This window comes from Oncorhynchus masou, chromosome 6, assembly GCF_036934945.1.
Source record: "Oncorhynchus masou masou isolate Uvic2021 chromosome 6, UVic_Omas_1.1, whole genome shotgun sequence".
NCBI classification, from domain to species: Eukaryota; Metazoa; Chordata; class Actinopteri; order Salmoniformes; family Salmonidae; genus Oncorhynchus; species Oncorhynchus masou.
This window is the reverse complement of record NC_088217.1, coordinates 29,354,295-29,368,493: the sequence shown is the minus strand read 5'-3', so window position 1 is coordinate 29,368,493 and position 14,199 is coordinate 29,354,295. Positions and strand designations below refer to the sequence as shown.

At 43.5% G+C, this 14,199-nt stretch overlaps 1 protein-coding gene across 1 annotated transcript; it reads right to left on the bottom strand.

Annotated features, from left to right (window-relative positions):
- Window positions 1-9,619: 9,619 nt before the first annotated feature.
- On the bottom strand, window positions 9,620-12,420 carry smug1 (single-strand-selective monofunctional uracil-DNA glycosylase 1). The gene is made up of 3 exons (XM_064968304.1): window positions 12,370-12,420; window positions 11,860-12,160; window positions 9,620-11,559 (listed from the first exon to the last, which is right to left on the bottom strand). Exons 1-3 carry the CDS (start codon window positions 12,390-12,392, stop codon window positions 11,032-11,034), a joined length of 852 nt encoding a protein of 283 aa, XP_064824376.1. The 5' UTR covers window positions 12,393-12,420; the 3' UTR covers window positions 9,620-11,031.
- Window positions 12,421-14,199: the final 1,779 nt, after the last annotated feature.

Sequence of the window (14,199 nt, the reverse complement as noted above, 5' to 3'; positions counted from 1 at the left end):
ATGGATATCTTTAAGAAATGGCTTTCTTCTTGCCACTCTTCCATAAAGGCCAGCTTTGTGCAATATACGACTGATTGTTGTCCTATGGACAGAGTCTCCCACCTCAGCTGTAGATCTCTGCAGTTCATCCAGAGTGATCATGGGCCTCTTGGCTGCATCTCTGATCAGTCTTCTCCTTGTATGAGCTGAAAGTTTAGAGGGACGGCCAGGTCTTGGTAGATTTGCAGTGGTCTGATACTCATTCCATTTCAATATTATCGCTTGCACAATGCTCCTTGGGATGTTTAAAGCTTGGGAAATCTTTTTGTATCCAAATCCGGCTTTAAACTTCTTCACAACAGTATCTCGGACCTGCCTGGTGTGTTCCTTGTTCTTCATGATGCTCTCTGCGCTTTTAACGGACCTCTGAGACTATCACAGTGCAGGTGCATTTATACGGAGACTTGATTACACACAGGTGGATTGTATTTATCATCATTAGTCATTTAGGTCAACATTGGATCATTCAGAGATCCTCACTGAACTTCTGGAGAGAGTTTGCTGCACTGAAAATAAAGGGGCTGAATAATTTTGCACATCCAATTTTTCAGTTTTTGATTTGTTAAAAGAGTTTGAAATATCCAATAAATTTCGTTCCACTTCATGATTGTGTCCCACTTGTTGTTGATTCTTCACAAAAAAAATACAGTTTTATATCTTTATGTTTGAAGCCTGAAATGTGGCAAAAGGTCGCAAAGTTCAAGGGGGCCGAATACTTTCGCAAGGCACTGTATAAACAGTAATAAATAATAGCAGCAGTGATGGTAGTGAGTGTGCATGCATGCGAGAGATGCGGCTTTCGTGGAGCGATAGTTAAAGATGCTTTGTGGTTGACAAGTTGCAAAAGTGTTCAGAGGGTCCCTGATTCGAGCCCAGGTTGAGGCAAGGACAGGGACGGAAGCAATACTGTTACAGAGAGTCAGAGAGTCAGTGGGTCAGTGTTACAGAGAGTCAGTCTCTTAAGGTGCAGGTGAACAGCAGGTTGTGCAGGTGGACAACTAGGCTTTTCAACAGTCTTATGGCCTGGAGGTGGATGCTCTTACCATCTGCCAGATGGAAGCGGAGAGAACAGGCTGAAGTCCTTTGTGATCTTCCATGGGACGGTGAAGCTGCTTTTACAGGTGGGGATGTAACAAGACAGGATGCTCTCTATGGTGCATCTGTAGAAACGGGTGTCTTTCAGGACAAGGCTCCCATGTGACAACTTTTTGAAGAAGTGTTGCTCCATGTGTGTTATGGAAATAACGGGAAAAGATTGTAATGGTGAGTATAAGATGTAAAATGTAATCACAGTGTGTAGATTGGATGTATAGATGGAACAATGCATAGTGCCTAACCTTTTCTTAACATCTCAACACATTAGGACAAAAAAGTGCATGTTTATTCAATATCACACAGTAAAATTTGTTAAGGAGTAGTATATAACATTAGCTGACTGGGTGTGACAAAACATAGGCCTACTATTAAATCACAGACTTTATGATTTTAGCTTAGTGTGGAAGTATTGGGGCTGACATTAGACTATTTTGACAATCTGTCAAAATACACTCGTACTGCAAGTACTGTAGCTAGTTAGCTCACGAGCTAGCTAAATTGTTAGATGTGCCTAATGCACTGATCCTACCTGCTAGTGCTAGATATTCTAATTGAAAACAGAAGACAACCAAACGTCTGATTTAAAAAAAGATAACGTAACGTAAGCAGCAAAAACTTTACTGTTGAATGAAATGTTCATGGTAGAGATGGAGAGGAAAGGCCCCTATTCTAGTGCCAGCCAATTCTATAGCTCTGTTCTCATTGTTCTTGGTTACTTCCTGGTTGCACTGGGGTTTCGGATTGGTTGGCGAGTGCAATTCTTTGTTAAGTCTTGGTTACAGACGGCGATATGATTGGTCGCCGCAACCAGACATTTCCTCGACTCGCAGTTGTCAAGGGGGCGTCACAGAGCCACTGGGGGTGTAGAGTTTAGGGCGGTTATTAAATATGCAGCACACGATTTGAATTAAAATCCCAAGTGTCTCAGAAAATATCAAATCCTTTTATTATTTTTGGTTTCATAACAGACCATTCCCAAAATACTATTGGAATGGAGGTGGCATTTAATTGTAGATTTGGAGACTTGGTGACCAAAGATGTTGTAAAGGAGTGTGTAACTGCCTGCAGGGAAGTCAGGCGCAGGAGAGCAGAAATGGGTAGCAAACGGAGCCCTTTATTGAGGCGAACAAAACACGTTACTCAGAAAACTGAACACATACAGGTTACAATAACCCGGCGCAAACCAGCCTGGAGTACACATACATTTACATGTAACAATTCCACACACAGACATGGGGGGAAACAGAGGGTTATATGCAAGATGAGTAATGAGGGAATGCAAACCAGGTGTGTGGAAAACAAGACAAAACAAATGTAAAATGAAAGGTGGATCGGCAATGGCTAGAAGACCGGTGACGTCGACCGCCGAATGCCGCCCAAACAGGGAGAGGGACCGACCTCGGCGGAAGTCATGACAGATGTTCGGTAATTCTCCAACTTTGGCCCTTCAATTTTCCTTTGCCTCCCGAACCATCTTCCTGGTAGCGACAAGATACACTTGCGTCCAATACCAGGCAAGTTTACCACTGTTCCAGTGGTTTTAAGCTTCTAAATTGTTGCCCAAATAATGGTAAATGGTAAATTTGTCAAATGTTTTTCTACCCATTGCCTGATCGTTTAGTAAATAAGTAAGATATTTTGCTCAGTGTATCTCAAATAAGTTAATGCTGATTAGAAGCTATATTAAATGCGTAATTGTAGGGAAATATCTAAATGAATGCATGAATGGCCTCCAACAGATTGAACAGTTCCTAACACTGTTTTTCTCCACGGAATTAGGATTCTTCTCTTCTTTACCAGTTAAAGTCTACCCATATAGCCATATTAACAGGTTCCCAACCATATGGAGGAAGAGAAGGGGCAGGCAGTTGGAGGTGGGGGGAACAGCACAGGTCAAGGATGCTGTGTCCTTTGTGTTTAACCTTCCCCACTTTCAGCTCACATTGGTAGTGCCCAGTCCATAAACTTTGAATCCTTAACCTCACCGCCTTGCATCCAACCAATCACAAGGGAATGTGATATGTTCGCCCCTTTCTGCAATGCAAATGTGGCAGTACAATTTAAATCGCTGAACAGCAACACATGCATTTTGAGTTACTTGAAGGAGGCTGTGTGTTCAGCTTTCCAGCTCTCACACACATACCACACACAGTCTCTCTCTCTCTCTCACTCTCTTTCTCTCTCTCTCTCTCTCTCTCTCTCTCTCTCTCTCTCTCTCTCTCTCTCTCTCTCTCTCTCTCTCTCTCTCTCTCTCTCTCTCTCTCTCTCATCACATGACCTGAGAGGGAGCCTTCACAGTGGAGATGATGGATGGGGCTTTTAGTACCTATTTAGAATGAAGCTGTCCCCACCGCTCTCTAATTACCAACTCCCTGAAGGAGGCTGCTGCCCCACTTAATTGCTTTTTGTTTGTTGACCTAGTTGAGCTCTTAGATGGATCGGTAAGAGAGAAAAAAATAGAAAGACCTATAGCCCCTACCGGCCATTACACTTCTTTATTGTCCCTGTCTGATCTGAAAGGTTTTAATTGGTATTGGTAGGATGTTAAGCCCAGAACACTGAGAGGCAGACCAGTAGCTGAAAGTTTGCTGGTTCAAATCTTGGGCCGGATGATAAAGGTGGGAGAAACCAGAGCGGTACTGGCTTCAGATGATAGCTATCATCCACTGTCATTGTGCTCTTGAGAAACGCATAAACCATCCACCCTCCAGGGGAACCCCACTGCAGCTGATATGTGTTGTCGAAGGAGAATAAGAGCAGATCAAAAGACACATTTCTTTAGTAATGGATTGTAATAATGGATGGACTAACAAAGTAATATTCTATTCAATTTACCTCCATATTGCTTACACCTATCCAGAAAGTATTTTCAGATCTTAAGGTATATGAGAAGGATGGAGTGGCATACAGTATTTTCCAGAGTCATGAATATGCCTTTAAAGTTATTCATATGAATTAAAATGTGGCAAAATCTGGCAACACACATATGAAGGTTGTCACATTAGGCAGAGGCAGGTCTCATATTCAGATCTGAATGTGTTTTTAAAATCTGCACTCACAGTGGAATCACAGCATTTCTAATTTCTCATCCATCAACCCAATCACAAGTATCACCTGAGCAGGGCAGCTAGACAGCTCATTGCTCAGAACAAATGAATAATTTTAAGCTGAAATAAAAGAGGAACAGACTACTTCAGGAATACCATCTGTAAACTCAGAGAACAGAATCTGTCATCGTCGCTTACCACAGCCAGTACCACAGCCTCTGAAATACCACAAAGAGTACTGGCCGCACCACAATGCACATTGCTCTCAACCCATAGAGACTTGAGACAAGGCAGCAGGATATCTGTCTGCTGTATACAGTCCTAAGGCTTGTTCACACATAACTCACGGAGCTTCTCCCGCTTCCCCCGCCCCATAAATAAGTCTGCCTTCTTTTGATAATGCCAGCTTAACATTTAGTCAATAAACTCTTCTCTGCTGGTGTGCTTTTACCAAGGCTGCTTTTTCCCAATATGCAGTATATCTTCAAGTATACACTCTTAGAAAAATAGGTGCTATCTAGAACCTAAAAGGGTTATTTGGCTGTCCCCACACTTTGAGGAACCCTTTTTGGTTCCCGGTAGAACCCATTTGGTTCCAGGAAGAACTATTTTGGGTTCCATGTAGAACCTTTTCCACAGAGGGTTCTGCATGGAACCCATGAGAGTTTTACCTGGAACCATTAAGGGTTCTCCTATAGGAACAGCCACCCTTTTGGAACCCTTTTTTCTAAAAGTACTGCAATTATACACCTTGATAATGTGGAGCATTTTCCTTTGCATACAATGGCCATACTATCAAATGTTTCAACTTGCTGCCTTACACACACGTACACTACACACACACACACACACACACAAGCACACACACACACACACACACACAGTCGGCCCAGCATCTAATTTATTCAAGACATTCTATTCCTCTCAGTAATGACTGTAGAATGGTTGAGAACTGAAGCATCCCTTTCTCTATAAGCCTCTGGGTAAGACTCCACTGAACCTTCACCTGCTCATAATGATGACACAATTTGTGACACAACTTATGCATCAGCAGATCTACCAGCATTAGCCAATAGTCTCTTGGCCTCTATGTGGACAGTTGAGGACAGTTTAGGTCCGGTGGTGAGGGAACTAGTTTTTCAGGCCAACCCAACCTTAACATCGACAAAATCCACATTTACTGAAGGAGACAAACTGGGTTAGACTGGAAAACAAATAACTTGTAGCTGATAAAATGTGGGGGGTGGTTTAAATTTGTAGAGGGAGGTAGGCCATTACCAAGCCAGAAAATTACCATAGTAAGTGAGTGAGAAGCAGTGTGGTGCCTCTACATAACCCAGCAGCACGCTCTCTCCTAATGACTCCAGAGGTGTAATGAAGACAAACCCGGGCAGAAATTAGCAGCGACAGTAACTAAAACATTGATAAATAAACCACTAATAAAAAAGAGCAGTGGGGGCGATGGAGGCGGTAGAGAGAGGAGAAGGGAAGTGATTAGTACAGTGCATGGTGCAGAAATGTGACAATTTATCGGTCTCGTCTCGTATTTTCTCGAAACACACTGAAAACAGCAATGGCCGATGGTAAATGGATTTGCCTAGAAAAATCAATCCCCCATATGACCGTGTGCATGTACGTCCGTGTCGTAACCGCATGGTGAACCCTCACTGTTCTTTCCCCCCTGCTGATCCGACTAATATCATGCGCCTATATGACTTATCTGTGTGTACCGCGTGAGCACCGTCCCACTCTCGAGAGCACGCCATGATTGATGGGCTTTGCAGCCACAGCAAAAAGAAGAGTTCAAGCAAAATGGGAGTCACACAAGACTTTAAAACAACAATTCTTATGATAAGCAAAACACTTAGGAAAATTAAACTTAAACTTATACAAATTTTCATTAAATTATTTTTTAATGAGAACATTCATCTTACAAGAATCTATCCAATTAATTTCACAGTAACCTTTTCTCATAAGCAGGACGTTTTTTTAATCATCTATTTATATTTTCTAGATTTTTCAAAAACATGAGGCTGGATAAAACTGCACATTTAAAAATGTTAATATTCCAATAGAAACCCCAGTCATCTCAACACTGAAGGCCAAACAGAGTGATGGGAATGGGGAGGAAACAGCCCAAGCAGAGGGGGGCAGAATTTAAGGTTCCATAAGGGGGTATCAGCAATGTGTACCCCCGCCTACACTCCCCCAACCCCCTTTCCTCCAGTGTGTGTGGACAGTGTGGAGGTTATCAGTTAGGTGTGCCTCTCTCGTGCCCTCGCTCTCTCCGTATGACGGGCGGCCCTGGATCATAATAAAGAGGGATGATGCTGATGTTGTGCCATCCACCTCCCTCAACATCCCCCCCACCTCCTCTATCCTCTCTTGCAGAACATTTCGCCCCTTCATTTATCACCTCTCCCCCTCCTCCTTGCCTCCCCCTCCTCCCACTCTCGCTCTAATTCTGGTTTAATAACCGCCACCTCCATTCATCACAGAATCGATGGCTCTGACAGGCCCACGCCGGCTAACGTTAGCTCCCCTGTCCTTTCCTCACGCATGGACGTGGGGTCACCGGGAGGTCAGGCTGCCAAGAAGTATGTCCTGCGCCATTGTTCCTTGGCGTAAGATGCTGAAATGCACATACAAACACCCACACATCATCAGTCAAGTGGACTGTCATGTTTGAAAAGCAACAAGCCAGACACAAATACCAAGTCAAACACACATTGAAAGGATCAGTCTCAAAATTGAAAATTATGCACCTGAGGAACATCAGAATCGATTGAAGCAACAAACTGGACTATCTTGAGGGGTTATTGTCTTACCCCATTTACTATATGCTGAATACACTGTACATAATATGTCCGTCTTACCTATGAGCAACATTTGTGTGTCAAAATGGGTGGATGGAACACCGTGACACAAAAACAAACCCCTCTATTGTCAGCCTGCATCATGCCAGGCAGTTTGCTCATCGCAGCACAGCTTGGGTTTGTGGCAAAGAGACAGGACAGCAGCTGAATTTCACCTACACCCACATCCAGGGCCCATGACAGTACACTAGAGGGTACTTGCAGAGGAGTGTGCGTGTTGTACCGCAGGACTCTAATCCACAGAGCGGGTCCTAATGGCAAGGCTCATTGAGCTAATTAATAATGCGGCACAGAACAGAGAGGGATGGGAGTCATTAGGGAACTGCGGCTATGCTCTCAGCCCTGCGGTGGAGAGCCATTCTGTGTGTGTGTTTGCATGTATGAGAGATAAAGAACGCAAGGGAGCTTTTGTGCTTGTTTGAAATTGTATTATATAGAAGTGTGAGAGAGAGAGGGGGGGGGGATGTGTGACTCTCGCTACATGTGTCACGGCAAAGACCAGAGTTCAGATAGTGTGTGTGCATTTGAATACGTGTGATTTTGCTTGTGGGTGTGCCTATGCTGCTCGGCCATCGCTCATCCATATATTTATATGTACATATTCTCATTCACCCCTTTTAGATTTGAGTTTATTAGGTAGTTGTTGGGGAATTGTTAGATTACGTGTTAGATATTACGACACTGTCGGAACCAGAAGCACAAGCATTTCGCTACACTCGCATTAACATCTGCTAACCATGTGAAAATTTTATTTGATTTTGAGTGTGCAGGTGCTCTGAAGTCAGAGAGTTTTTGTGTGAGAGAGAGCGAATGGCCATTATACAGACACCACGTCCTGCCTCATCAAACTCCCCCAGACCAACCCATTTAAGATGGCGGCCCCTCCTCTCTCTCTCAGACACACACCTGCACCCTGTAATGGTGAGGCCCGTAGCTGGTGTCTGTATGATTTATGCATTATCCAGGATCAAGACAAACAACATCAAACCACCGTACTGCAGCAGCCCTCTCTACCTGCTAGCTCCTGATGACTGGGAGCCATTGTGATCAGTGTTAATAGAGGAACAGAGAGAATTCATGGAAGTACTTTCCACTTAGCTGCTTATGCAATGAACACCGTAATTACTCAAGATACAGCATTGTATTAACATGTTACATAGCACTCCTGTGTAATGTTCCACTAAACCATAGCGTATAATACAAATAACTGGCTGATTTAGTATAATAATGAGAATGAAGTATACAGTCCATTCCTTGCCTTACGCAATACAAAAGAAATGCAACATAGTGGAAATGAGTTAATGTACAAAAACATTCTAATAATGCCAGAGCAAAGTCGTGGCAATTAAATATTTAACCTGAGCAAAAAATGAAAAGTCCCTTTTTCAGGACCCTGTCTTTCAAAGATAATTCGTAACAATCCAAATAACTTCACAGATCTTCATTGTAAAGGGTTTAAACACGGTTTCCCATGCTTGTCTAATGAACCATAAACAATTCATTTACATGCACCTGTGGAACGGTCGTTAAGACCCTAACAGCTTACAGACTGTAGGCAATTAAGGTTACAGTTATGAAAACTTAGGACACTAAAGAGGCCGTTCTACTGACTCTGAAAAACACCAAAAGAAAGATGCAGGATGGCAACAACTGCCCGAGTTCCACCAAGAACGCACAATCCCTCCATCAGTGCTCAGACTGTCTGCAATAGGCTGAGAGAGGCTGGACTGAGGGCTTGTAGGCCTGTTGTAAGGCAGGTCCTCACCAGACATCACCGGCAACAACGTCGCCTATGGGCACAAACTCACTGTCGCTGGACCAGACAGAACTGGCAAAAAGTGCTCTTCACTGACGAGTCACGGTTTTGTCTCACCAGGGGTGATGATCGGATTCACATTTAACATCGAAGAAATTAGCGTTACACAGAGGCCTGTACTCTGGAGCGGGATCAATTGGGAGGTGGAGGGTCCGTCATGGTCTGGGGCAGTGTGTTACAGCATCATCAGGCTGAGCTTGTTGTCATTGTAGGCATTACAGGGGAGACATCCTCCTCCCTCATATGGTACCCTTCCTGCAGACTCATCCTGACATGACTCACCAGCATGACAAATCCACCAGCCATACTGCTCGTTCTGTGTGTGATTTCCTGCAAGACAGGAATGTCTGTGTTCTGCCATGGCCAGAGAAGAGCCCAGATCTCAATCCCATTGAGCACATCTGGGACCTGTTGGATCTGAGGGTGAGGGCTAGGGCCATTCCCCCCAGAAATGTCTGGGAACTTGCAGGTGCCTTGGTGGAAGAGTGGGGTAACATCTCACAGCTAGAACTGGCAAATCTGGTGCAGTCCACGAGGAGGAGATACTTAATGCAGCTGGTGGCCACACCAGATACTGACTGTTACTTTTGAATTTGACCCCCCTTTGTTCAGGGACACATTATTCCATTTATTTTAGTCACATGTCTGTGGAACTTGTTCAGTTTGTCTCAGTTGTTGAATCTTATGTTCATACAAATATTTACACATGTTAAGTTTGCTAAAATAAACACAGTTGACAGTGAGAGGACATTTCTTTTGTTTAATGAGTTTATTTTTTAAAACACTAACATCAGGTACACACTAAAGTGCATTACAAGGCAATAGCATAAGATTATTCCCATGCATTTCTAAATCAATCATTCTTATTAAGGGGACCACCTGATTTAGGTTCACACATGGAGAATGGCTTGATCACCTGACCTGTGGAATTTTGCCTGAGGTGTACAGAATGTTGTGTAAGGGACGAAGCATCATCGGAGAGAAACCTGCAAGGGGAACACTTTAGTCCCTTTTCCATTACAAGCTTAACCTCCTGCAGAGCTGAGTGGTATAACGGCGCAAGACCATTTGAGTGCCATGTATGTCAAGGGCTTCTTCTAATTATGCATGACCTATTGGGGCTTCGTCCCAGTACAAACATTATAGAGATGGCTTTATACCTAGCTATGCAGTAATGTGGGTTTAGGACCTTGAAGGTCAGAATTTTGCTTAGTAGTAATGATAAGATGTCAACACGTTAAGACCTGCTAAGAAGTAACAGGAAAGTACAGGGCATGCGCATGCATAAAGCATCAGCCAAGCAACAATGGTTGGCTTGAACATGTACTAAATTGACCAAATGAAAAACATTGCTTTAGCAAAATAAGAATTTGTTCTTAACTGACTTGCCTAGTAAAAGAAAGGTAAAAAAAGAAAAATGGGACAGAAAACTAGCCCACATTCACTCCAAATTTGCAAACCACTGTCGAGACAGAGAAGAAAATAAAAGAAACTACTGCAACAAGACTTATTTTTCTTGTTAACAAATTACAACACATTGTCATTTAACAGTGGAAATAACTCTGAAGAACAAACTAAAACCTATTCTAGACTATCTGGTCAGTTACATCACCAGAGTCTGATAGCAACAGAGCTGTTAAAAGACCTAAGGCAAGCTCCTCCTAAACCTGTATACAGTATCTACTGTAATCCTGAAAATCTTTAATCTTATAATTGTTGTAAATTATATCATTTTAAAAACTTAATTTCTTCATTACAGTCTCTGGAACTATTTCCAGGTAATATGCTACAGAATGTCCTCACAAAAGGTCAGAGATGAGTACCTGTCGACATGCTGTGAGGCAGTACACACCACAGTAAAGTACATATAGACATAATGTATCTTTTCAGTAATAGATATAACAGCATCTGAGGAGAGTCATTGTGATGCAGTATTTCTCCGCATGGCCTATAAACATGAGAGCTCTGGAGGGGAACTGCTGCTCAACAGGGACTGCTGTGTGAGAGGGCCTGGGTGATGTGTTCTTCCTCCTAAAGATGAAGGTTAGGATTTGGGAAGGGTAAGCTGACCCTAGATCTGTGCCAGCAGGCAACTTATACCCCCAGGCCAGCATACAGCAAATACAGTATTCGCTCATGGAGGCTGATTAGCTGGAGGTCACATGGTCAGCAGGGATAGGACACCCAGTTCCTCCAGCTTGGCCTTAGCTACTGCCTCCCAGCCCTTATTGGCCAACGGGTTCCTGGGGGATGGGTGCATGATGCCCTCCACCCGTACCTCCATGCCCGCCGCAGTGAGGGCTCGCCTCGCTCGCTGCTCTGCCACTCTGCCAACCCCAATCACCATGGTGACACCAAGGGCAGCCACAGCCTGGCACAGTGCCATGTCACAGAGAGCCAGGAGGGCCTCACGTTCCCCAATGACTAGCTCGGGGGGTGTTAAGTTCTTGCCGGTAGTACCCATGAACATAAGTGGGCACAGGTTATGTACAAAAAAATGGCGGAAGAACACATCTGGCTCACCACACAGCTTGCGGAAGAAGCCCCAGAAACGGGAGCCACTCACTTCGCTCTGAATACAGGCCAGGCCTTTGATTAGTCGCTTTGGGTGCTCCGAAGGGGGATGTCCAACCTCCCCAGTGATTTTCAGCCAATCACGGACATAGTTTACCTCACCAAAGGGTACCTGAGAGCAGAGGAGGACTGATGATTAGGTGGATAATGATACAACTCTATTCTACCCTGACTTTGATTTAAACAGAGTGGGCAATATTGACTTATGTGTACGCCTTATTCCAGACATTTCCATTCTGCAATGGTGAATATGAGAAAGTGCTAATAAACGTTTATATTGTCCTCTATCAACCAAAAGTTCTAGGAGGCTACTATTAACCTTTTGCCTTGAATGGAAGTAGGCTAACTTAACAATGTAGCTATCAAGTGAGAGTTGTTGGGCTCTCTCTTTGTCCTGTCTGCACATCCTTACCCCGGTCTGAGCCATGCCGAAGGGTCCCGGGTTCATCCCCAGGAAGAGAATACTCTGTCCGCCACGACAGTAAGTCTCAACGAAGCAGCGGTGCGGTTCCCAGGCATACTCCAGCGGGTTGTAGATGTAGTGCACGGGCTCACTGAACGAGAGCCGGCGAAGGTGAACGTTCAGCTCCAACTCTACGTGCAGAAAACGAGAGGCTACCGTGGAACCATCCAACATCAACCCTGGACCCAGAGTAAGTGAACAAACGTTGTTCTCATTCGGTTCGTGTTCCTTCGCATCTCCCTCTCCAACCCTGCGGACAGATAAATAAAACAATCCCGGTACTTTGATTATCAATAGGAATGCTAACAAGGTTAGTCATCAACGTCAGCGGATATTAAATTGCTTAGCCACAGAGTTATTTTAAAGTAGTCATAATATAATGCACATGTCCCCTTATAACAGAACGGCTGCATTAATGTCCTTAAAACAGCACATTTTGTCGCTGTAGTTGCACTGTACCTTTTGAGTTCATGTGTGTCCATCCTGAGCGGATGTTTTCCGGAAAGAAAGACCAACAATTGCATTCTGGGAATGGTAGTTCCACGCAGATAGGCGACCTACCCTTCTTATTATACAGTGGGGCAGTGCTACCATTCAACGAAGGTGACAGCTTATGTTTTACTGAACACAAACTGTCTGCGCGCGTGCGCCATCGTGCATAAATGTATTCCCCCCCCCCCTTTCCGTCTCTGTGATAAGAGTCTCCTATGATCTGCACCGCGAGGGATTTGACAAAAATCAACACATATCATGCACTTGCACAGGGTTGGGGAGTAACTGATTAGTCTACATGTAATCAGTTACATGAAATCTGTTTACTAAAAACGGTACTACCTGTAATCAGTTACTTTACCAGCAAAAATATTGTAATAAGATTACAGATACAGAAAAACAAAATAATTACTTATTGGATTACGTTTAAATTCAGAAAGGATGTTTTGTGACACCTTTCTGTTTTCTCAATGACATTCAATTCAGCATTGAAAAAAGGTGCACCACACTACTGCACTACTATGATGACACACCAAATGCATTTGATGGATAATTTATGTCTTCTTCTAAAGACTCTTAAGGGAAACGTAATACAAAAGTAACAGAAAGTAATTATGTTATCGAGTTTGGGTAATCTTAAAGTTACATTACTGATTACAATTTTGGAAAGGTAACTAGTAACTGTAACAGATTACATTTAGAAAGTAACCTGCCCAACCCTGCACGCACTTGCACACACATTTAAATGGGTAACATTACATACACACAAGTGGTTATAGTGTATAAGGTAGTCGGTTTACTTAGAGCCATACCATCGTCTCCCTCTCTCCTTGTCCTTTACATGACATCAAACATGGAGAAAGTAGAATTAGCAAAGCTTTGACCCTCATATCAGACAAACACTGTCACCGATCTTTGATGTTACTAATGGGTAATTGGTTATCACTGACGTGTGCCAGTGTTATCTCCTGTCCTCTGAGACTTCAGGTCAAAGATTTAACTAGCTGCTACAGTTGATTTTTAATTAGCGACATTTATGTAATTACTGTTTGCATTAAAAGCTTCCTTCAAAGGTTCGTAGCACGGCTATATTGCACAAGCTGACCTCCCACTTTATTCAATATTTGTCTACAACATCTCCTTACCATTTCATAGGCCTTCTTGGCTATCTGTGGCAATCCTAGGTGAAATTTGATAAATGTTTCTACAGCACTTTATTAGCACCTTTATTCATCTCATTGGTCCACAGTTATTGAACAATAATTGAACCGTAATTAAAGAACAACAAACACTTAACACTAATGGCATATGTTCAAGGGTGACGTATTTATTTTCCATATTGATGATTTACCATAGAGTTTCCTTGTGCGTGTATATTTGTCATGGTTCCCCCTTCACTGCAGAGCTCAACAAACTGGAGAAAGAATGCTGAAGAGAAAATGAAAGAGAGAAAGAGATACACCTGGAGGAAGAGTAGGAAATTGGGGAAATTTACAAACAGAAAGAGAGAGGGGGAGAGAGGGAGGGAGAGAATGTGGTAAGAATTGGGTGGGAGAGATGACAGGAGTGTTACATTTGAGACCGGGACTCCAGCTCCTCTGTGCAGCCAGTCTAGTGCTGTTTCCATGGCAGCAGCAGCCCTGTATCTGCAGCGCAGGCAGAGAGTCTACAGACAGCAACAACACACTCACACACCCCTCCCACGCCTGAACTGCAGCTGAACCTGAGTGAGGTTATAGGTTGGACGGCTGGGAGCATATAGGTGACAGTGAGCGATGAGTAGGGGATAGAGAAAAA

Coding starts and splice junctions, on each gene's coding strand:
- smug1 (XM_064968304.1), bottom strand. CDS start 12,392: ATGGACACACATGAACTCAAAAG. Junction 12,161..12,369: donor GACACACATGAACTCAAAAG/GTACAGTGCAAC, acceptor ATCTGTCCGCAG/GGTTGGAGAGGGAGATGCGA. Junction 11,560..11,859: donor TCGGCATGGCTCAGACCGGG/GTAAGGATGTGC, acceptor CTCTGCTCTCAG/GTACCCTTTGGTGAGGTAAA.